Here is a 24448-nt window from a genome sequence, read left to right on the forward strand (position 1 = left end):
TGGGGTAGGTTGCAGCTCTGGCCCAGATTTGATCCTTGGTGCAGGAACTTCCATATGCCATGAGGGCAGCCAAAAAAGAAAGAAAAAAAAAAAAAAGGCTCCCTGACAGCATTGCCCCTACTCAAGAGCTTGTGGGTTTTTTTTTTTTTTTTTTTTGTGCACCTGTGTCATGCAAAAGTTCCACATCCAGGGATCGAAACTGTGCCACAGCAGTGACCTGAGGCACAGAAGTGACAGTGCTAGATCCTTACATGCCAGGACACCAGGGAACTCCACAGATTGTGTCTTGAGCCACTGGTGTCAGTATGGTCCTGGAGAATGCTGCCTCTGCTCCTTTTTTCTGGTTGTTTGGTCATCTAAGCCCCATTTCCCCTGTATGACTGGGACAGCCTGAGGGTAGAAATATGTTTGAATTTCATCTGTAACCACTCACCCTATATGCCAATAATAGCCAGGCACCCAGGGCCTCTTGATTGGGGAATTATACTGATAACAGGAATCAAGAGGTAAGGAACATGGCAAAGACCTCAGTGCAACAGGTTGTGATGCTTACCCATAATTCCCATAATTAGGAATTATGCAAAAAGGGAGCGATAGGGTACAAGCATGGGAAGTTGAGGCACACTGCACAGTGGGCCAAGAAATACTGAGTCTAGCAGCCCACAGGTGAAGCCCCAAGGCTCCTACAGTCCACAGCTCATCTATGCCCATTTCTGACCTACCAGCTGAAACATCCACACTTGGAGATTGCACATGTGTCTCCAACAGCTGTCTTCAGTGGGTCCACCTGCTCTTGGTCATATATGTGAGGAGGGAGGCAGCCTGGTGCCTATGCTCTGGGAATATACTACCTAAGTTCCTGCTGTTCCACTAATTTATACCTATGGGTCATAGCTATATGACCCTTATTTATCTTATTTCTCTCACCATGATGGTGATAAAAACTACAGAAAATACCTCATAAGGTAGTTCTGAGAATTAAATTAGTGCTTTCAAGAGTATAAACTCTGTAAATGTGCCTTGTCTTTGTTGGAAAGTCAGGGAATTCCGTATCTCCTGTGACTCAGACCCCCAGTTTATTTTCAGCTTTCTTAGCCATAAGAAGACCATTCTGCAGCTGGTGCATTCAGCATTTTATACAGGACAATTAGGTAAATTGTTAAAAGTGTGCTATTCAACTCACATTCTTTCTTTCTTTGCTTGTTCAGTTACTAAGAAGAGGTATTAAAATTGTCTACCAAGATTTTGTTGTTTTTTTCCTTATCAATTATTTATTTGTACATTTAATGGTAGGGCACGCAACACAAAATTGGAATAGTTTTGTCATTATATAAACTATAATTTAATGTTTATATATTGTCTTTATCTCCAGCAATGTGTTTATCCTTAATGTGAATTCCTTTGTCTATGACCAAAAGTCACAGCACCTCTGATTTTCTTCCTTTACTGTTTCTGTATTCTTATATCATAGGTATGAATTTTAAACAGCATATAGTTTCATTTTAGTTTTAATCATGTCTGCTAATCTCTGAGTTTTAGTTTTTAAATGATTTCCATTTTATATAATTATGGCATATCTGTGTTAAAAACTTTCCAAATTACTATCATACTTAGCTTTTGTTACTTTTCTGTATGTTTTTATCTTTCCATGCTTGCATTCTGACTGATTTCAATATGCTTATTAGTCTACTTTATCTTTTATAATCTTGTCGCTTTTATGTTGCAAACTTTTGTCACAAGCCCCTTCTTTGGAATTTCTAGAGATAACACAAAATATTGAATACAAAGAATGTGTATCTGAGTCCAGGATTGTGCTGTTATAAAGAATAACGAGATGGTGTCTAAACTGCACAGGAACTCAGATTTCTATATTGGTAACAGCAGGGTAAGCTATTAATTCCATCACAGGAATTACCAATGTTGGTATTTTGTAAATTCTTTATGATCACAATTGGCTAGAGACACTGAAATAGCTGCTTTCATTAGATGCTAATCACAGAAGCCTGTGAAAAGGACAGAATTATTCACACACCTCACATTCACCCAACAGCAAATCTTATCAGCCTTTAACTTTCAGCTTCTAGCTCTGTATGTACTACATAAACATAATAAAATGGTGTATACCTTTTATATTTATCCTCAAATATATCGCTTTCACACACATTAATATGCATATATATAATTCTTAAATATTACTTCCAAATATAAATAATTTCACATCAAGCTAAACAAGATAAAAACATGTAAACATATGCACTGGTTCTGGTCAAGTAAAACACAAAACCACAAGGTAACCACAAGTTAAAGAGTGCACTTGAAAAGGATGAGAAGCAACAAATGTGTAAACAACAGAGATAAGCAGTTGCACCACAAGGCCCCTCCAGGGTCGATTTCTTAAGGCTGAAGTAGCAAAAAGCTCCTTGTTCAGTTAAGACTTCTCCCTTCACCCTGTCACATTTATTCTTGAGGGGCTTCAAAATGAGTGTGGACATTCTGTAAACACTAGACTAGAACTGAGTCAATCCTGTTGAAAACAGAGATGACAAAATAAACCATAAACTGACAGTCATATTAATTTCACCAAACAATAACTTTAAGGATGTTTTGTGACTTTTTAGCACAGTGAAACACCATAACCCTAGGGGCAAAGAAATGGGAATGGGCAAGAAAACAGAGATGGATGCTCTAAACAAATGGTTTCAGCAGCTTCTGTAAGTGACAGATGTGTCTATAAACAAAACACAGGCAAGAGCAGATGACAGAGCCTCAGCACACCATACAACATGCCACAGAATGCCACAGATTCAAATTGAAATATTCTTCCAGCTCACAATGAAGCAAGTCCCACTGGGTCTCTGAGCAGGGGAGCTCATTAGCTCCCCATGAAAGAAAACACTGACACAACAGATTGGCCAGCCAAAGCATGACAAGCTCTTTTTTACAGCTTTTAAAGGGCATGTCGCCCTCTCCCACCTGCGGAGGCTCCAAAAGTTGACCACGCCAAGGACCGGGTGCCCCAGCACCCTGCCTCTGGGGCTCCTCTCCCTGGCCCTCAGGGAAGGCATGTTTGTAAAAACAGTTCTCTTCAAATGGGCAGTACCTGCCTCTTACAAAATACCTGCAGGGCTTGTGGCTCATTGCCTCCAGGTACTGCTGAATAAGTCTCTGCTTCTCTTCCTCCTCCTCCACCCAGAATTCACTGGGAATGACAAAGGTGGAGATGACTCTGCACTGGGGGCAGGACTTGACGACCCAGGTCCCAAACTGTCTGGCACTCCTCCACCTGCGGATACACTTAAGGCAGTAGGTGTGGTTGCAGCTGGAGAGGATGCCAAAGCGGCAATCATTCCGGTTGGCTTTCTCATAGACCACCTCCATGCAGATGCCACACACTTTGTCCGCACTGCGCTGCACGGCGAACGAGAGCTCCATATTCTGCTCATGTGCTTCCATGCAGGCCCTTCTATGGTCTGCCCTCTGAGCACCATCAAAGGGGTGCAAGACCTTCAGCCCACACAAATCGCACATATCTCCATGAAGATACATACAGCTTGGCCCACGAAAGCATTGCCCCATGATAGCATCGCGGCAAAGCTGCTGCCTCTGGCCCAAGGCAAACTGCTCCCTCACAGTCAGCAAGCCCTGTGGAGGAGCCACGTAGATAGGAGGGGCCATGCGGCCTTGGTACGGTTGCCCGGGAACAAACTCAATGGCATGCTCCCAGCCTTCCGCACCTGCTCCTCCCGCAGCTTCAAGGCCTGAATATTCAGTCTCGGCTTCAAAGAAAACCCTCTCAGCGGAGCCAATCAGAGGAAAAGAGCGTGAGGACACAGCCGGGGGGGCTTCCGCCACTTCCTGAGGCAGGGCCTCGGCATGCGCAGCCGCGCTGGGGCCACTGTCTGCGGAGGCTGGGGGTGGTGAACCGGGGCCCTCCCTGGCCACCTGCCGCCCTGAGAGGTCATGGGAGTATCGGCAGTTCTCCCCCTCCTTGCACTGAGCATGCAGATAATACCTGCAGACCACTTCCTTTGTCCAGCTGCCACTGCTCCGGCCCGGCAGCCATCTGGGCCCAGCCCCTCCCCCTGACTCCTGGGCGGGCCTCACACGTGACGGACGGAAGGGGGCTGGGCCTGGAGCCGGAGACCACCGGGAGGTGGGAGGCACCGGAAGGGTGGGCCAAGGGATGATCTCCCCGGCTGCCTCGATGTCCCCAAATGTCCCAGCTGCCTCGTAGGGTTCTGTGGGAGCTGCAGGCTCTTCCATGGCAGCTTCTGCTCCCCAGAAAAGGTACCGGAACTTCCCCGGTGTCTCCTTGTGTCAGGCTTGGGGCCCGGAGGCCGGGCGCCAGCTCGGGGCTGATTTTTAGGAAGTGTGCATCTATTTTCTGCTTCCCCCGGTCCCTACTTCCTGTAATTGTGTTCCTACTTCCTTCTCTGGCAGCGCCGGACACTTCCTGTGGAGGCAACATCGGTCCTCCATCACATCTGCACGATCGGTCCGATCGGTCCGTCAGGAATGCTGACCGGCTGCCTTCTTTGTTCACAGCCAGCAGCGCTGCCCGCTTTCGGCTCAAGCAGCGTCTCTGCTTCTCTGCACGCAGCCCTGCTCCCCCGCGTCTCTCCTCGGGAAAGGAATCCCAGCCTTTTGAGGTTTTAATTCAATCGCTTCCATTGTTCCTTCCGACACTGTGATTTGAATGCTTTTTCATACATCTCTCTTTAAAGCGTCGTAATCCTCGTTTGTTTTAAAGCCCCGTATGTTTAAAAGGGTGTCTCGTTTCTGAAACATCCCGTGCATAAATTTTATAAATGCTTTGTTTGTTCACTCCATTTTATGTCTGTGTGGGTCTTATTTTTTGTCATGTTTATTTATGGGTTTCCTGACTTTCCCTGCTAGCAGCTTTAATCCCTTTAGTTGTGTTGAAAAGACTTGAGACTGCTCTTTGTTTTCTGGAAATTCTTGCCGGCTTTGGTTGGAAACGTTTTTCCCCCTGTGAGACATTAGCAGGGAGCGTTTGTGATCTGTGAGACATTAGCAGGGAGCTTTAGTGCCTGTCAGCTGTCTTACGTTATTGTGATTTCTAATGGTTCCCTCCCTCTGTGCAGAAGCGGCAGACTTCAGTGGGCTTGATGCTGGCTTAATTAGCCCCTGTGCCCTTTGTGACCCTAGCTTTTATTTTCTCTTGCTAATTTAACTCACAGTGGCTCTTTGTTTCCCCTTCTTTCATCCTTTTTTGTGTGGTATTGTGTTAGACCAGCCTTTCATAGTATATTCTATGCCCTGTAAGCGGTACCTCTTAATTTTGCAAGTGCATTTTATTATATTGGTTAAAAAAGTAAATTCTTAAATATAAAGCATATTTATGGATGGCTACTGAATTTTATCATGTCGTATTATGCATTTTTTGAGAGGTAATCATATTATTTTCTCCCTGTCTTGTTGTTGTGATTATTTGCACTGATAGGTTTTTAACTGTTTAACTTACCATTTTTTATTCCAAGAAAAACCTTTTTGTGGTATGATTTATTATAATTTTATATATTATTGGATTTCATTTGCTTAAACAAGTTTCTTGGAGGGAATTTATGGTCTAAATTTATATTTTTAAGTATAAGAAAGCCTTAATATAGCACAGAAATTAGAAGCAAAGCAAATAATAAAGATAAATTCATTAAAGAGGAACAAACATGAAGTAGGGGAAATTAATCAAAATCTTCTGTAATGATTATTGAAATTGATAAATTTCTTGTGAAATTTATCAAGAAAAAATGAAGGCTCAAATAGCCCAGATCAGAAATTTTAAAAGTGGTGTCACTACATTATAACAGATATTAAAATTCATGAAAGGACATTGTAAATCAACCATACTTTAGTTTAAAAAATTTAATCATGAAGAGATATCAGAAACAAGGTTAGGCTATTAAATTTGAAATTTTATGTGCAATGGTCCTAGTTCTAGAAAATTTATGAATAAAAATGACAGGACCAGAAGTAAGAAACATAAATATTGATGCTAGCTAAATTAAATCTGTAATTAAAAATAATGTCCTAAATGAAAGATTTTAAAGCTTTCCACATGAAATAAATAGAAAAATATAAAGGTCTATATTTATTATTGCAAGTCCTAGCCAGTACAATAAAGCAAGCAGAGAAATAAAAGATGTTAGAATTGAAAAGAAATTATTACCAGAAGACCCCAGAAGATTAAAAATAATTTACTGATTAAACTATTAGAATTAAGCACATTTAGCAAAGACATTGGTTAAGAGTGCAATGTACAAAATTATTTGTATTTATATATATATGTTATGAACACACATATATATAATCAATGACACATAAACATTTAAAATCCATAGCATTTATAACATTAAAAGTTAACTACCCTAGAAATTAATGTTCTGAAATTTAAAATTTAAAATTATTTTATTTCTGAAAACCTAAAGAAATTGAGGGTCACTCTGATTATGCAGTAGAACACTCAGTATTTTCAGAGGGTAGACTCTTCCTCATTTGACAAATCATGTGAGAATGTTGCTGCTTTTCCACTGTGAATCTAGAAAATCTTGTTGATTGTATGTTTTTCTCCAATATATAGGAGGAATATATATTTTCCTCCAATATATACTAAATATGCCTTTTCTGCCAAAATTGGGCTCATTTGGATTCTTTTTCCTCTCCTAAATGCATTGGGTAATGAATATTCCTTTCACAGATTTTCATGGAAAAAGACTCAGAGCCTAGATACTGGGCTTATACACTAGGCTCTCCACAGATTCACAAACATACAAATCCTGAATATAAATCTATTACTGATTTAATGGTAATATATTCTTTATAACATATCTAAATTATATTTGATCCACTTTTATAGACCAGCACTCTCCAATAGTATGTTCCATGATGTTTTATATACATACTGTCCAGTACAGGGGCCATTAGCCCATATGGCTAAGGAACACTTGAAATGTGGCTGAGTGATTAGCAGCTACTGATCAGACAGCAAAGTTCTAGACAGTATTTGACCATGTTTGAGGATATGGAGGAAGATATTTCCTAACCTGTCCACCCATCCATCTGACAGGAACAGTGTTTTCTTTCAAATGCCCCACTTGTCTGGCTCCTAGTCAGATTTATGTCACTGTGAACTGAATTTTCTAGTTTTTCAGTGATAGTATTCCATGTGCACTCTTAGAAACTAACATTGTATCCCATGATTTTAAATATCATCTGAGATTGAATAACTGGTAATATTAGACAGTGTATATTGAAAGAAATAATCACCAATTTCCCATTCCAGTCAAATCTCTCTTCACAGAGAATTTTTTTCTCTATCATACTTCAAATTCCTCTCCTGATTTTTTTAAAGTGTGAACACCAATGTTACTTTCAAACAGACTCTGAGAATACACATCTGATCACATCTCCAGTCATTTGGCTCCACTGAGCCCTCTTTGCTCAAAAAAACCTCTGAGGGGCCTACCGGCCAGGGACCTGGCTAGGATCAGTTTATGTACATAGCAGTCTGCAGAGCAGCAGGAGATCTCCTGGCTGGTCAGCATCAGGGTGTCCAAGTGTAACAAATGGAAGCAGTGTTCCACCTGAGCCCCTGATCACCAGGGAGCAGACTGACAAGGGGGGAGATGGTTGACAGCACTGCAGAGCTGAGGAACAGTCCAGGCAGTGTAACAAAAGTCCCAGGGCCAGGAGACTAGTTCCGAAGTGGACTGTGGCAATGGGCAGAAAGGAATAAACTGGAGAGCCCCACAATCTTTTAATTGCAAACACTCAGGTCTGTTGGGCCCACCCCCACGTGGCTAACATGTCTTTATTTAAAGGACACACATTTTCTCCAAGCCATTTGCTCCAGCACACACCCCTACTTCAGGTCCAACTTTCAGGCACTGGTGTGGAGGATGGGGAGGGGAGATTAAAAACAATTGTCTAGAATCCAGTATCTGGAGTTAGCATCCGGAATGCACTGCTTTCTAAGGAATTTATCTTGGGCAAATTAATCATACTCTTTTATCTCATCTGGAAAACAATAACCACAATAAGAATGAACAGTATTTCATTTAATGCTCATCTGGTGAATATTAAATGAAATAATTACTATGAAATTATTTGGAACAGTGACTGTTATAAGGACAATCTTTGAGGTAAATGTCATTTGTATTTTAGAATCACCCAAAGAACACTGTAACTAAAGTGACCAAAATCAGTCTCCATTTTCTGCTGTTTTGGGTATAGCAGTAATGTCTATAGGATCTCTTGAAGTTCCTGGTACGTAAGAAGTAGAGAGTAAATACTTTTTTTCTCATATGGAGGGACAAACTGATTTTTTATTTTTAAATTGACAGTTTTCATCAACTCTAGGCTCAGAAGTCCAAACTCACCAAATTGCATCATTCATTTATGTACAGTGTTTTGTATATCAGTTACACCTCAGTAAAGCTGTAAAATAACAATTTGGGCTTTAAAACCATGCACAATTAAGTGTATTCTCAAAAAGTGAGGTTCAGGAGTTCCCTTTTAGCTCAGAGGGTTAGGGATCTGGCATCACTGCTGTGGCTTGGGTTATTGCTGTAGAATGGGTTCAATCCCTGGCCTGAGAACTTCTGCATGCCAAGGGCATAGCCAAAAAAAAGAGCAAGAGAGGAGTTAATTTATAGGTACTATTGTACCTATGAATACTGTTGTGCAGTATTTTTTTTTCTCATGTCTCTTGTAATTGCATGAGCATCTGCATGGGACAGTAATCCTCCAGCTTGTCCTGGGAGAGGGTGGGCTGTTCTGAGGAATTCTTATCTGGGCACCATGAGTGAACAACTAGATAACAAGAAATTATTCAAAAATGCCTTTTTAATTCCATATTTTAATATGGATACAAAAAGTAAATTATCCTAATAGTATTTACATATAGTATCATGAAAACTTCTTCATGAAAGTTACAGCGAATTATCTATATTGTAATTAAATACTGAAAATTTCAAGAAATATTCTAAATAGATTTGTATAAGTGCCAAGAATTCAGCAATGCATATACTGTTGTGTGGTTAACATATTTTTATCATATTCATATGTATTCATATTTGTAAAATAATTTAAATTAAAAATTTCTTAACTTTTAAAATCTAGCTATAAATAAGTAGCTTGTATAAGGCAGATTGAATAGCTTGTATAAGGCTGATATTTCCATTTAGAACAATGATAGAAACTGGATGAATATGTGAAGTAAATGCTTGAAAGTCTTAGAAAATAGCTAATATGGTGAGAGTTAAATGGGAAAAATCAAAGGAGCATTCAATTACCTATGCATTATAGAAGAAATCACCAAAAAAAGAGAAAATATTTCAGCTGAATAGTAATGAAAATATGACATACAAAAACACTTCAGATGTGCTTATGGCCATGCATAAAGACAAAATATATAGGCTTAATTGCATTTGTAAAGAAGGAAGAAGCTTTGTTTCCAGGAGGTAGGGAAAAAGATGAACTCAGAGATGAGGGGAGAAGGTAATATAATACTGTTGGATCCTACTGCCTCCTCCCCTGTAGATGCTATGCCAGGTGTGCACTCAGACCTGCATGTGTGGCTACAGGGAAGAAAGGACAGAATTAATCTGAATCTTAGTTACTTGAAGGAGTGCTTTATAAAAATACTCATATAGTTTTCCATGTCCTTTTTCCTGTTTCCTTCCTCATCCAAAACATTTGGACAGTGATTAGAGTTGTAATCAGACATACCAGAACAACCAGACAATGTCCTTCTGTCACGAGGAATGTAAGAAATTGCATTAATATTTCTAGCCACTAGAGGAAAAGTATTGAATAAGCGGGGGGGGGGGGGGGGGGAGGCAAGCAAGATTTTTAGATTTTGATATGCAATTAATACTGCTGATCTAATCGATGTATATAGAAACACTAAACTCACCAAATCTAGTCTGTAAAAATTACACATCAGGTGTTTATTACAATTTGCAAACTACTGACCCTAAAAGATGTCTCAAAAAATTGAAAGGATTGAAAAAAAATCAGAAAATATATTATCTGACCCCCAGGCTGAAATTAAGCAGCCAGAATTCAATAACAAAACATAACCAGAAAAATAATTTATATAGAGAGATATTAAAAAGTATATTTTAAAATCACCCATGGGTCCAAAAAAATCCCAAAGGGAATCAGAAAATATTATGATTTTGTTAATAATATAAAAGTTTATGTGCTGGGTGGAGAGCAGTGCTTCTTGGAGAAAATTGTATAGCTTGAATATACTGGAAAGTGAGAAAATCTTATTATTTGTAATACAACCATTAAAATCAGATAGTTTCAAATGTACTACATCTGCAAAATTGATAAATTTAACCAAAAGAAAATATATGGAAGGAAATTTTTAAAATAGCAGGAATTAATAAAAGAAAGCAAATCATCAGAAGGGGCTAGCCAGGAGTTCCTTGGTAGCTCAGCAGGTTAAGGTTATGGCATCACTGTTGTGCCATGGGTTCAATCCATGGGTTCAGTTTTCACATGCCACAAGCATGGCCAAAAACAAACAAACCAATCCAAGGGTAAGAGCCAGAGGTTGGTTCTTTAATAAGATTAATAATGCAGATAAACCCCTAGTGTGCTTCACTGAAAAAAAAAAAATGGAGATTTTTCAACTAACGAATATGAAGAATGAAAAACAGTAACATCTGTATTATTCATATATACTTTAAGGAGGTCATAGGAATATATCAGGAACAACATTAGGCCATTAAATATGGAAATGTTGAAATGTAAGTGAATGTTAAATATGAATAGTTGTCTAGCTTTTAAAAGAAGTTAATTGTAATTGAAAATCTTATAAAGGGAGTTCCCGTCGTGGCTCAGTGGTTAACGAATCTGACTAGGAACCATGAGGTTGCGGGTCCGGTCCCTGGCCTTACTCAGTGGGTTAAGGATCCAGCATTAAGGATCCTTAAGGTGGTGGACCTACACCACCATGAGCTGTGGTGTAGGTTGCAGACACGGCTCAGATCCTGTGTTGCTGTGGCGCTGGTGTAGGCCAGCAACTACAGCTGCGATTCGACCCCCTAGCCTGGGAACCTCCATATGCCACGGGAGTGGCCCAAGAAATGGCAAAAAGACAAAAAAAAAATCTTAAAAAGAAAACTCCAGACCCACAGTAAATTCACAGTAGATTCACAGTAAATTCTATTAAGTGTGCAAGAAGAGTGATTATAGACCCATGTTGCTCATAAATTTTGATGCAAAATTTGGGAAAATTCGAAAGTGAAGTCAATCTATAAAAGGATAATAAACAGCAAAACAAAGAAGGGTTAATTCTCATGACTTAAGGTAATGTCAATATTTGAAAATCAATTGAAAAAATAACAAACTGAGACATGCTTAGAACCAATTGGAGGCTGCCAGAGATAGGGATGGGGCTGGCTGAAGGCTGAGGGGGATGAAGAGGATACAAATTTACAGCTATAAAATAAATAAAACCTGGGTGTGTCAAATACAGTGTGATGACTGTAGTAAATAATACCGTATTTTGTATTTGAAAGTCATTTAGAGAGTAGATTTGAAATTTATCACAAGAAAAAAATGTAACTGTGCTTGGTGATGGGAGTTATAACTAGCTTATTTTGGTGATAATTTCACAACATACACAAATATAAAATCATTTGATTGTACATCTTAAACTAATGTAATAGTTTATGGCATGTATAGCTCAATAAGAAAGTAAATGAAAGAGCTGATTCACATCCACATAACACATACAAACATACGCAAGTGTTTCTCAGAACATTGATCACAAGCTTTGTTTGAAATAATGTTTTATCAGTGAAATAAATGTATACCCATTATGTTAAGCACACAGAAATTTTTTTTTGTTTTTTATATTTGATTTTTATTACAGTGTAGTTGATTTATAATGTGCCAATATCTGCTGTACAGCAGTGATGTACAATCATAATGTATATACATGTTTTTCTTATATTTCATCTTAGTCTATCCCAGGAGATTGAATAGAGTTCTCTGTCCTATACAGTAGGACCTCATTATCCATTATAAATGTAATAGTTTGCATCTACTAACCCCAAACTCCCGGTCCATCCCACTCCCCCTACCCTTGGCAACCACAAGTCTGCTCTCTATGTATGAGTCTGTTTATTCTTGTAGATAGATTCATTTTTGCCATATTTTAGATTCCACATATAAGTGTTATATATGGTATCTGTCATTCTCTGACTCACTTTCCTTAATATGATAATTTGTAGTTGTGTCCATGTTACTACAAATGGTATTATTTCATTCTTTATGGCTGAGTAGTATTCCATGGTATATATGTACATCTTCTTAATCCATTCACCAATGTGGATGGACATTTAGGATGTTTCCATGTCTTGGCTATTGTGAATAGTGCTGCTATGAAAGTATGGGTGCATGTTCCTTTCGAATTATAGATTGTCCAGATATATGCCCTGGAATGGGATTGCTGGATCATAGGGTAGTCCTATATTTAGTTTTCTGAGTAACCTGCATACTTTTCTCCATAGTGATTGTATCAACTTAACATTCCCACCAATAGTGAAGGAGGGTTCCATTTTCTCCACGCCCTTTCCAGCATTTATTGCTTTTAGGCTTATTCTTATGGCTGTTCTGACCAATGTGAGGTGGTAGCTCATTGTAGTTTTGATTTGCATTTCTCTGATAATTAGCAATGTTGAGACTATTTTTCAAGTGCCTACAGGCCATTTGTATATCTTCTTTGGAAAAATATCTATTTAGGTCTTCCCGTTTTTCAATTAGGGTGTTTGTTTTTTGTTGTTGTTGTTGAGTTGTATGAGTTGCTTGTATATTTTGGAGATTAAGCCCTCGTTTGTTGCATCTGTTTGCACCAATATTCTCCCATTACATAGGTTGTCTTTTCATTATTTTTAAGGTTACTTTCCTATACAAAAGCTTGTAAGTTTAATTAGGTCTCATTGATTTATTTAAAATTTTTTCTATCATTATTAAAGTGTAGTTGATTTACAATGTTTTGTCAAATTCTGTTTTACCACAAAGTGACCCAAACACACACACTTTTCCCTGTGCTGTAGGGTAGGATCCCATTACTCACCATCCATATATTAGAATTTACATCAAAAAGACCCCCAAATGCCCATCCATTCCACTCTCTCCCCTTCTCCCATTGGGGATCCCAAGTCTGCTCTTCTTGGCCATGATCTTGATGTTTTTTGTTTGCTTGTTATTTTATATAGCATTATCTGTTCCATATTTTGGATTCCACAAATAAGTGATATCGCATGTTATTTGTCTTTTTCTTTCTGGCTTACTTCACTTAGTATGAGAGTCTCTAGATCCATCCATGTTGCTGCAGATGGCATCAGTTTGTCTTTCTATGGCTGAGTAATATTCCATAGTATATATGTACCACATCTTCTTAATCCATTCATCTGTCAGTTGACATTTAAGTTGTGTCCATGTCTTGGCTATTGTGAATAGTGCTGCTGTGAACATAATGGTTCATGTATTTCTTTTGCCTTGGGAGACTGACCTAAGAAAGCATTTGTATGATTTATTTCGAGGACATTTTGCCTATGTTCTCTTCTAGGAGTTTTATGGTGTCATGTCTTTTAAGTCTTTAGGCCATTTTGATTTTATTTTAGAGTGTGGTGTGAGGGTGTGTTCTAGTTTCACTGATTTACATGGAGCTGTCCAATTTTCCCAGCACCACTTGCTGAAGAGACTGTCTTTTCTCCACTTCATATTTTTGCCTCCTTTGTTAAAACCTATGGTCAGTTAATTTATTTCTGACCTCTATGTTTTGTTCCATTGATCCATATGTCTGTTTTTGTACCAGTACCACACTGTCTTAGTAACTGAAGCTTTGTAATATTGTCTGAAGTCTGGGAGAGTTGTGCTTGCTTTTTTTTTTTCCTCCTTGGAATTGCTTTGGCCATTCTGAATATGTTATATGGCTCCATATAAATTTTTGTATTATTTGTTCTAATTCTGCAAAAAAATGTCATTGGTAATTTGATAGGGATCACATTAAATCTTTAGATTGCTTTGGGTAGTATGGCCATTTTAACAATATTAACTTTTCCAATCCAGGAGCATGGAATATCTTTTCATTTCTTTGAGTCCTCTTTAATTTCTTTGATTAATGTTTTATAGTTCTCAGCATATAAGTCTTCCACCTACTTGGTCATTTTTATCCCTAGGTATTTAATTTTTGAGGGGTGCAGTTTTAAAAGGTATTTTTATATTCCTTTTCTAATATTACCTTGTTAGTATACAGAAAGGCAGTCAATTTCAGAGTGTTTATCTTGTATCCTGCTCCTTTGCTAATTTGTTTATCAGATTGAGTAGTTTTTGTGTGGAATCCTCAGGGTTGTCTATATATAGTATCATGTCATCTGCATATAGCTGCATATAGTGATAATTTTATCTCTTCAGATGTAGATACCTTTTATTTCTTTTTCTTCCTTTTTTTGTCTGATTGCTGTGGCTAGGACTTCCAATATTGTGTTGAATAAAAGTGGTGAGAGTGAGCATCCTTGTCTTATTCCAGATTTTATTAGGAAGGCATTCAGATTTTGTCCATTCAATATTATATTGTCTATGGGTTCATACATGGCTTTATAATTTTGAGATCTTTTTTCTCTATTCCCACTTTGGTAAGAGTTTTTAATCATGACCGGATGTTGAATTCTGTCAGATGCTTTTTCTGCATCTATTGAGATGATCATGTGGTTTCTGACTTTTCTTTTGTTAACAAGGTGTATTACGTTGATTGATTTTCATATGTTGAACCATCCTTGTGAACTTATAATGAATGCCATTTGGTTGTGGTGTATGATCTTTTTTATGTGTTGTTGGATTTTGTTGAAAATTTTTGCATCTATATTCATCAAAGTTATTGGCCTATATTTTTCTTATTTGGTAGTATCTTTGTCTGGTTTTGGCATTAATGTGATGGTGGCTTTGGGAATATTCCTTTTTCTTCAATATTTTGGAAGAGTGTAATAAGGATTGGTGTAAAATTTCTTTGTACATTTGGTAGAGTTCACCTGTGAAGCTGTCTGGTCTCAGAAGTTTGTTCGTAGGGAGTTTTTAAAATTATACATTCAATTTAATTTCTAGAGATAAGTCTGTTCAAATAATCTAATTCTTCTTGATTCAGTTTTTGTGGGCTGTACATTTCTAGAAACTTGTCCATTTCTTCTTGATAGTTGGTGTGCAGTTGCCTTGTGTGCTTCCAGGGAGGTGGGGACAATATGTGGCATTTTCAGGTGATGCCTAGTTGCTAGGCCCTTGGTAGTGGCAGCAGCCAACAGGGATATGGGGTCAGCAGGCTGCTCTGAGTTGCAGGGCCCTTGGCAGTGGTAGTGACCCCCAGGGAGGTGGGGGAAGTGCCCAGAGCCCTTGGCAGTGGCAGTGGTGAGACGTGTACATTTCTAGGGAGATGGGGACAATGGGAGACACTTAGTTGCAGGGCCCTCCTCCGCAAGTAACCCCTGGGGTGATTGGAGCTGCAGGTGGTGCCTGGTCATGGGAACTTTAGTGGTGGTTGGCTGCACCTGTTGCAGAAACTGCAAAAACCATGGCAGTGGAAGGAGACAAACAGCACTCGGAGCTATGGAAAAGCAAGGTTTATTCAGCACTGGTGCGGGCTCAGAGGAGTCACCTCCACAGTCTGAGCACCAAGTCTGTGTTCTCAGCAACTTTTATACATTACAATGTCTTGATTTTCCCATGGAAGCATCCTGGACCTCCCCTTTTCCCAGAGCAGACAGTGTTCCTCCCTAAGAAACCGAGCAAGCAAGGTTACAGAAGCAGAACTGATAAGCAATGCTGGGAACATGATTAGCAGGGCTGCTGGCTTGGGCACATTGTTGCTACATTATTACAAGAAGGGTGGTATGAGGTGAGCATAGCTGAAAAGGCTTGCAGCTGCCTTTTTAGCCAAGGGTCGGGGGGTTGTCCCTTAATTAAAACTCTTACTTCATTCCCCACCTCTTGATGTTCAGGGTGTATCTGCACCCTTCAGAAATCATCATCAGTTATTACCCATTGGTAACCTCTGATAAGTAGCAGGTGGGAGGCTGTTTTTCTCTCAACCATGGTTTTTATAAAACCTTTTATAATATAAGGCAGGGAATAAGTAGACACCCCACAAGTATGACCATGATTATTCCAACCATTGTCTTAATTCCTCCCAACCAAGAGAACCATTTACCAAAGAGACTGTCCACATCTTATCCCTTCCAAGTTTGTACAGGCACACGGGCAAGTTTAGTCATGCAGTCAGCAATTTTTTCTATCACTTTTCTGGTGTCATCTATTTGTAAGCAACAATTACTCAAGTTAAATTTTCCACAAACCCCTCCTTTAGAAGCAAGTAAATAATCCAAGGCCAAGCAGTTTTGGTAGATGGAATTGTGCATTTTGGTTTGTTGTTGGGCCAATATATTCACAGCCCTTACAATGTCATTTGTTATAAGTTCCAAAACCACCTGTAGTCTGATGATGCAGTTCAGCATATAGATAGGGGAGCAATATCCCCAAGTACCATCCTCTGCCTGGGTGGCTGGCCCATAATATTGAATTATCCATTCTGGGGGGGGGTGGCATTCATCATCTTTCCATTCTCCAATCTGGAGAGCTCTTCAATCTCTCTGGGCGCCCTGTGCCCTACATATAGGAACTCCCAGTTGCTCCCCTAGTGACAGTGGGAGCAGGAAGAAGGATGGTCTTATTGTTCCCAGTACACATGCCCTGGCCCAGTTGGGGGGGATTATGGAATATGCCATTTTTCCACAAATCCAGTATAATCCCTTTGGTGCCCACAATTGGATATTAGCACTGATATCCTCCCATGTCTGTCAGAGGTGGGAAAAGTTATACAGGGGATTAGGCTTGGGCTCTAGAGGTTGGAGGATGACCACCATTGAGTTTTTTGGGCAGTCAGGTTATAAAACCCCAGGCCTAAACATGTTAGGCTTCCAACTGAGATACTGAACCATCCTCCCTGCCTCGCAAGACAGTTTCTCCCTATAATAGCAGTTCTGAGGAGCCATACCCCACTGGTGAGTTGGGGTTATGCAGTCTCATTATGAGGTTCTAATGGGGTCAGTTCCCTGGCTTGCCAAGGCCAGTGGTCTCCTGTGTTCGTTCCCCCACATACATAACAAGAGGAGACCTTGAGAGTTTGTGCAATAGTTTCTGCCAGGGCTAAGAACAAATTCTTAGTTATGGCCAGAACTGGAGGTGGGGTATTCTTTATCTCTTCATAAAAGGAATTAAAAACCCTGTGAGAGGCAGCTTGGAGCATAAGCGTGATTCTCTGGAAATGTAGTAGAGCTCCAGGATCCAGGCCTCTTCCATTAATGCGAATGCTTATTTTGAAACCCTCCTTCCATTTGGGCTCATGGGAATTGAGAATAGTGAAATTAACTGGGTTACAAGTTTTAGTCTGACAGTCTGGATGGGCTGTACCCTTTTGAAGGACAGCTGTTCTGTCTCCCTCATCCCAGGTGTCCAAGGTTACACAGCTCCAAAAGGTGCATTTGTGGCAACCACTCCAGGTGGTCCTCCAGCACATGTATTTATCCTGGAGCCTATATTCTCTTTCCTATGATGGACTTTCACATGGCTTAGTAGAAGTCAATGGCCCATTCATAGCTTCACAGGCATCAAAAAGTATTGATACTGGCAACTAGGGGTTGATAATTTGGGTCTGATTAATTAGTTGCCCTGATTTATAAGAGCGATGGACCTCTAACCATTCCTCGGTGAGTATTGTGGATCAAAGCAAGTATATTGGTCCCCCTGCTGACAGAATAAGTGGTCCTGTTGTGAGTACAACTTCCTTGAATTTGGAGAAATGAGCAGAGTAAAGCAAAGTCCATGTAACCCCTTGATCTGATTGGGTCACTCAAATGCATGGGTCACGTGAGGAAATGGATCCTGGCAGGGCCAAGGGGGTACAGATTAATAGCACAGGCAGCAAATAAACATGTTGGATATGAGATAACTGTATATAACAGTAAGAAAGTCTCTTGTGGATGATAAGGCAGTTTATTTTACTGGGCAGCCAATTCCTCAAGCTTCATCCATGCGTTGACTGACCAGCTTCTCGTGTGGTCAGAGCAGGGCTATGAAGTCATTGTCTCCTCCTCTATATTGTCAGGTGTAGAGGTCTCTCTGGATTGAGGGCAGTCTCCCACTCTCCACGGTTGTCAGCTGGGCCAGCCGGTTTAACTCTGGGATGATGGATCCAAGCATCTATTCCTGTTGCTTTGAGAGCAGTAGGGGTGGTCAGAATTACAATATAGGGGCCCTTCCATACCAGCCTCAAAGACTCCTTTTTCCAGTCCTTTATCCACACCTGGTCCCCTGGCTTGTGGGGGTGTACTGTTATGCCTAAGGACACAGGTATTCTATCTGTGACCCATTTATGTATCTGAGAGATAGTGAGCCCCAGTCCTTGTAATTGTTTATGTAATGCCAAGTCTCCCAACTCCCTGGTGTTTGCTCTTAAACTGATAAGTGGAAGTGGCCTCCCACATAAGATTTCAAATGGCAAGAACCCTGTTCCCACACTGGGTGAGCATCTCACTTTTAGGAGGGCCACTGGCAACATGTCTCCCCAGGGCAAGCCAGTTTCCTGACATAACTTTGCCAGTGTCTGTTTAAGGGTCCAGTTCATGCATTCTACTTTCCCTGAACTGAGGGTGATAAGCAGAATGTAATTTCCATCAGATCTGTAAGGCTTTTGCTACCTGTTGTACTGTCTCAGCCACAAATGCTGGTCCATTATCTGACCTAATGGTCAGAAGCATTCTGTATCTGGGAATAATGTCTCTTAGGAGTGCCTTGGTTACTTCCTTTGCCTTTTCAGTTTGGGTAGGGAAGGCTTCTACCCATCCTGAAAAAGTACAGATACAAACTAGTAAGTATTTGTACCCCTTGCTTTGGGTGACTTCAGTAAAGTCCACTTCCATATCCTTAAATGGAGATAGTCCAGAGTCTTGTGTCCCAGCTGGTCTGCTGGACCCCTGGTGAGCATTACTCTGCAAACAGGTGATGCATCTTTGGGAGACAGAGGAGCAGAGTGTGGGAAGACGGGCAATGAGATAGTACTGACCCAGTAAGGTTTCTAAGGCAGTTTTGCCCATGTGGGTTAGCTCATGTTGTTGGTGGACTAGTTTGTAGGATAGCTATTCTGGAACATAAATGCGGTGGTCCTGTGTGACCCACCATCTCATCTTAGTTTTGGTTCTGCGTTCCTTCCTTATCCATTTTTCTTCCTTTGGAGACTATCTGGAGACAGCTGGCACTTCTGGGGCCAGCAAGACCTTAGGTTTGTCTGGCTGTTGTCCCTGGGCTGCTTGTCTGGCAGCTGCATCAGCACTATGGTTTCCTTTTGTCATCGGGTCGTCTCCCTTTTGGTGGCCTTTACAGTGGATAACTGCAAATTCTTTAGGCTCCCACACTGCCTCTAGGAGCTTTAAGATTTCAGCCTGGTTTTTAATCCCTTTTCCTTCAGTAGTGAGGAGTCCTCTTTCCTTATATAAGGCTCCGTGGACATGTAAAGTTGCAAAGGCATACCATGAGTCAGTATTAACTCCTGGTCTCAGCTGAGCTCCAGTGTTCTGATTAAGGCCCATAATTCTGCTCTCTGGGCTGACCAGCTTTGAGGAAGCACCTCTGCTCCTATCACTTCTAAGTCAGATACCACAGCATAACCTGCCATCCTTTTTCCAACTTCCATAAAACTGCTGCCATCAGTATATAAAACCAGGTCAGAATTTTGGAGTGGTTTATCAGTCAAGTCAGGCCTGCTGGAAAACACCTCATCTAGTACCTCTAAGCAGTTATGGTCTGGGGGCCCCGCTTCATCTGGCAGAAAAGTGGCTGGGTTCAGAGTTTGTACAACCTCCATTTTTACCCATAGATTTTCACACAGTAACCCTTGATACTGAGTCATTTGTGCATGTGTGAGTCAGTGGTGGCCCCTAGCATCCATTAAGATTATAGCTGAGTGCAGGACTTTAACGTTGAGGTTTTGTCCCAGAGTCAATTTGTCAGCCTTTCTCATTAAAACGGTGGTAGCTGCCAGCACTCAGAGGCAGGGAGGCCATCCAGCCACAACTGAGTCAATTTGTTTAGACAGATATGCTGCTGGCCTCTGCCAAGGCCTGAACTCTTGGGTTAGGACTCCCAGAGCCATCCCATTTTTCTCATGAACAAAGAGGTTAAATTCTCTGGTTACATCAGGAAGTTGTAAAGCTGGAGCCTCAGTGAATTTGGTTTTGATTGTCTGAAATGCTTCCTTCTGGCTTGGTCCCCATTCAAGGGGAGCTTTTTCTTCCCCTTTTAGAGCCTCATATAGAGGCCTGGCCAAGTCTGAAAACTCAGGGATCCATATCCAGCAGAATCCTGCTGCCCCTAGGAACTCACGAACCTTCCAGCAGGTGGTAGGGACAGTAATGGCACAAACTGCCTGTTTTCTTTCAGTCCCCAGCATTCGTCGGCCCTGCATGATGTTAAAGCCAAGATACTTGACTTGCTTCTAACAGATTTGTGCCTTTTTCTTTGATACCCGATACCCTGCCTCCATTAGTAGGGAAAGGAGAGCTCTTGATCCCTCTAGGCTCTGAGCCTGCGTGGTGCTAGCTAGCAAGAGATCATCAATGTACTGTAGCAAAACACAGCCCAGTTTTTGTCCAGGAAATTCAGCTAGCTCAGCGGCCAGAGCACCACTAAAAAGAGTAGGGGAGTTTTTTAAATCCTTGTGGGAGTCTCATCCAAGTGAGCAGTTCCTTTGTCCCTGTATGTGGATTTTCTCATTCAAAGGCAAACAAAGGCTGACTGGCAGGCGCCACCTGGAGGCAGAAAAAGGCATCTTTTAAGTCCCAGCAAGTAAACCACTCAGCAGTGGAGGGGATCAGCTCTAGCAGTATATACGGGTTAGGGATGGACAGGTGCAATGTGACTGTTCCTTCATTTATGGCTCTAAAGTCTTGAACTGGGCGGTAGTCTTGTGTTCCTGGTTTTCTTATGGGCAGCAAAGGGGTGTTCTGGGGGACTGACGTTTTATTAACAGTCTGTGCTGAAGCAGCCTATCCAGATGAACCTGGATTCCCAGTCAAGCGTCTCTGGAAATTGAGTATTGCCATAGCTTTACTGGTTGAGCTCCAGGTTTTAGATCAATCAAGAGAAGTGTATGGCATTTTGCCAGTCCTGGTAGGTCCCCTTTAGCCCAAACCAACAGGTATTTAGTCTCTAGTTTTGGGGGAATAGTCCCCATTTCTGAAGGGGAAGAGTGCAAGCGCCATTCCTCTTCCCTTCTTACAGTGAGAGCCGTGATTAAAGGAGAGGGGGATTCTGTTAATTTGAGTTGGGCCAATTGGGCCGATCCATCAGTGGAAAAGGAAATTTGTGCCCCCATTTTACCCAGCAGGTCTCTTCCCATCAAGGGGACTGAGCAGTCAGGCAGGTAAAGAAATTCATGTGTTACTTCATGGCCCCCTAATCAGCATTGCTGGGGACTACAGAAGGGCCTGTGGGTTTGGACACCTGTGGCCCCAATGATGGTAGTTTCTTTCCCTGAGAGGAGAGCTACAGATTGTGTGACCACTGAAAGCTCAGCACCTGTATCTACCATAAAGTCTATGGAGTGGCCCCCTACTTGAATTCTGACCATAGGCCCTCGGGGGCCCAGTTGGAGAGAGCCTGGTGCCCCCTAATCAGACTTGGCTAGGCCGATCAGGTTGGTTCTGAATGGCTCAGATCGGTACCGGCTAGGTGGGGCCTTGTTCCTTTTCTCAGGACAGTTGGGGCATTCATTTTTTCTGATGTCCCTTCTCTTTGCAGTAAGCACATTGATCATGTTCCAGGGGGCTCATTTTCCCTGGCCTTGGGTCTTGTGCCCTATGGGGTAGTCCCACTGGGGGCACCAGCTTTGACAGGGAGGCTGCCAGAAGTGTCACTTTTTGCTTCATTCTCTTTTCTTCATCGTGGCGGGCCACCTGGTCTCAGTTAATAAAAACTTTGTTTGCTATTTCCAACAGTTCAGTGGCATTCTTTCCTGCAAAACCTTCTAACTTCTGTAGTTTTTATGGATATCTGATTGGGATTGTCCCACAAAGGCAGCATTTATCATCCATTGGTTTTTGGGGGCCTGGGGATCAAAAGGGGTATAGATTTGAAAAGCCTCACATAATCTCTCATAGAATTTGGCTGGGCTTTCATTCAGCTCCTGTAGTAGCTCGCTGGTCTTAGCTATACTAGTAGGCCTTTTATCCCCAGCTTTTGCCCCCTGTAGGAAGGCCTGCCGGTACCTCTCTAAGTTACATTTCCCTTTTTCAGTGTCATAGTCCCAGTGGGGGTTTTCTTCTGGGAAGGCTTCCCTTACCCAGTTTTCCAATTCTGCTCGACCCCCTGCATTGGCCTCAAGCCATTTATGGGCTTCTGTTGTAATTCACCAGTGCTCTTCAGTGTCAGAGTAAAAAGGAGTTGCCGGCAGTCTATCCAGGCAGAACAGTGTGTCTGGAAAATGAATTCTAAGAGATTTCAATCAGTGCCTGAGGGTTTTCAGAATATGAGTGAGTATGGTGTTTCCAGTTAAGGAGATCAGCAGTGGAAAAGGGATGGTAATAAAAAAACCATCCCCTCTCTTCTATGGTCCCATCAGGGGTGATTTGCTGTGGTCCCCATATCTCCTGTAGGGCATTTGCAATGCTGGAGTGGCAGCTCTCTGGGCTGACTGGAGACACCTGCTCATTGGTTCTGGTGAATCTGGCTGTGGGGGTGATATTGCCTCAGGAACTTCAGGAGCAGGAGGAGGAGGAACAGAAGGTGGGCTATCTGCATCTGGGGACCTTCGGCTCGCAAAGGTGGGGCTGGCAGCACATAGGGAGGTGGCATAGAGGGCGAGGCCTCAGTTTCCCCTTTAAAAATAGGTGGCACCTTTTCTTGAGACAAGGTTTTCTTCTTGGAATGGGCTACTAGCACCTTACAGTGTCCCTGGCCTGTGGCGCAGAACCAAATCCATGGGGGCCTCAAATGGGCAATTTCCAACCATTGATCAATATATGGAAATTGGTCTGGGTGTCCAGGGTCTCCTGTTATAACATTATCTACTGCTCCAACAATGAACACATCTAAGATCCCTTCTGGAGGCCATCCAACACCAAAGGTGGGCCATTCTAGGGTACAGAGGGTACACATTTTTCCAGGACTCAGTTTAACACCATAATCTCTTGAAAATCCTTTCTTAAAATTCTTAACCATACACTCTAAGACAGTGGGCTTGGAAGCCAATTTACCCATTGTGTGAAGTCCCACCCTGTGACAGCGACGCAAGACAAACAGCGAGGACAAGGCCTCAGGTAACAGTCGCCTTGTCCGCCTGACCTCTACCCTGGAGGAGATATTTCAGGCGCCTCTTAGCTTTGGTTTGACTGTGTAAACCCCAACGTCAGGATCCCTCTGAAGAGGGCCACCATAAGCCGTATGAGGGTTGCCACGGAACTGCAGGTTAGGACTCACTCTGGCTCCACAGTCTGAAGGTGGTGGAGCACAGGCTCTCATTTGCTCTACACACACACACACACACACACACGCACACGCACACACCCCAGAATTGACAAGTCTTCTGATCCCAAGGGAACAAATCCTGACCTGAATAACCCTTTGGTCACTGAGAGGTGATCAGTCTCTCCTTCTGCTGTATGGTGGGTCCTACTTGGGCAGATGTCCCCAGGGCACTCACCAGTCCAACATCCTGTCCTGGAACCTGTTTCCACTCTCCTGAGTCCCTTTGGGAAGCAGTGTGAGCCAAGGCCATCATGGCCCAGGTGAGGGTCTGGATCTGGCCAGTGAGTGCTATCCACCTGTCACTGGACTGGTGACCATGACCTCCCCTGGTTCCCCAACAACAGTGGCACACAAGAGGCCAGCTCGGTTGTTGGCTTCACAGCCAACACACCAAAATGTTGCGGAAGAAGCAAAAACCATGGCAGTGGAAGGAGACAAACTCGGAAATATGGAAAAGGAAGGTTTATTTCACACCAGTGCTGGCTCAGAGGAGTCACTTCCACAGTCTGAGCACCAAGTCTGTGTTCTCAGCAATTTTATACATTGCAAGGTCTTGATTTTCCCATGTAAGCATCCTGGACCTCCCCTTTTCCCAGAGCAGACAGTGTTCCTCCCTAAGAAACTGAGCAAGCAAGGTTACAGAAGCAGAACTGATAAGCAATGCTGGGAACATGATTAGCAGGGCTGCTGGCTTGGGCATAGGGTACATTGTTGCTACATTATTACAAGAAGGGTGGTATGAGGTGAGCATAGCTGAAAAGGCTTGCAGCTGCCTTTTTAGCCAAGGATCGGGGGGGGGGGGGGGGTTCCTTAGTCAGAACTCTTATTTCACAGCCACCTT

At 41.8% G+C, this 24448-nt stretch overlaps 1 protein-coding gene across 1 annotated transcript; it reads right to left on the minus strand.

The window, feature by feature from the left end:
- Window positions 1–2179: 2179 nt before the first annotated feature.
- Window positions 2180–4348, minus strand: MKRN3 (makorin ring finger protein 3). Its single transcript, XM_047769470.1, has one exon. The coding sequence runs from the start codon at window positions 4261–4263 to the stop codon at window positions 2767–2769; it is 1497 nt and encodes a 498-aa protein (XP_047625426.1). The 5' UTR covers window positions 4264–4348; the 3' UTR covers window positions 2180–2766.
- Window positions 4349–24448: the final 20100 nt, after the last annotated feature.

Source organism: Phacochoerus africanus, chromosome 2 (assembly GCF_016906955.1).
Source record: "Phacochoerus africanus isolate WHEZ1 chromosome 2, ROS_Pafr_v1, whole genome shotgun sequence".
NCBI lineage: Eukaryota > Metazoa > Chordata > Mammalia > Artiodactyla > Suidae > Phacochoerus > Phacochoerus africanus.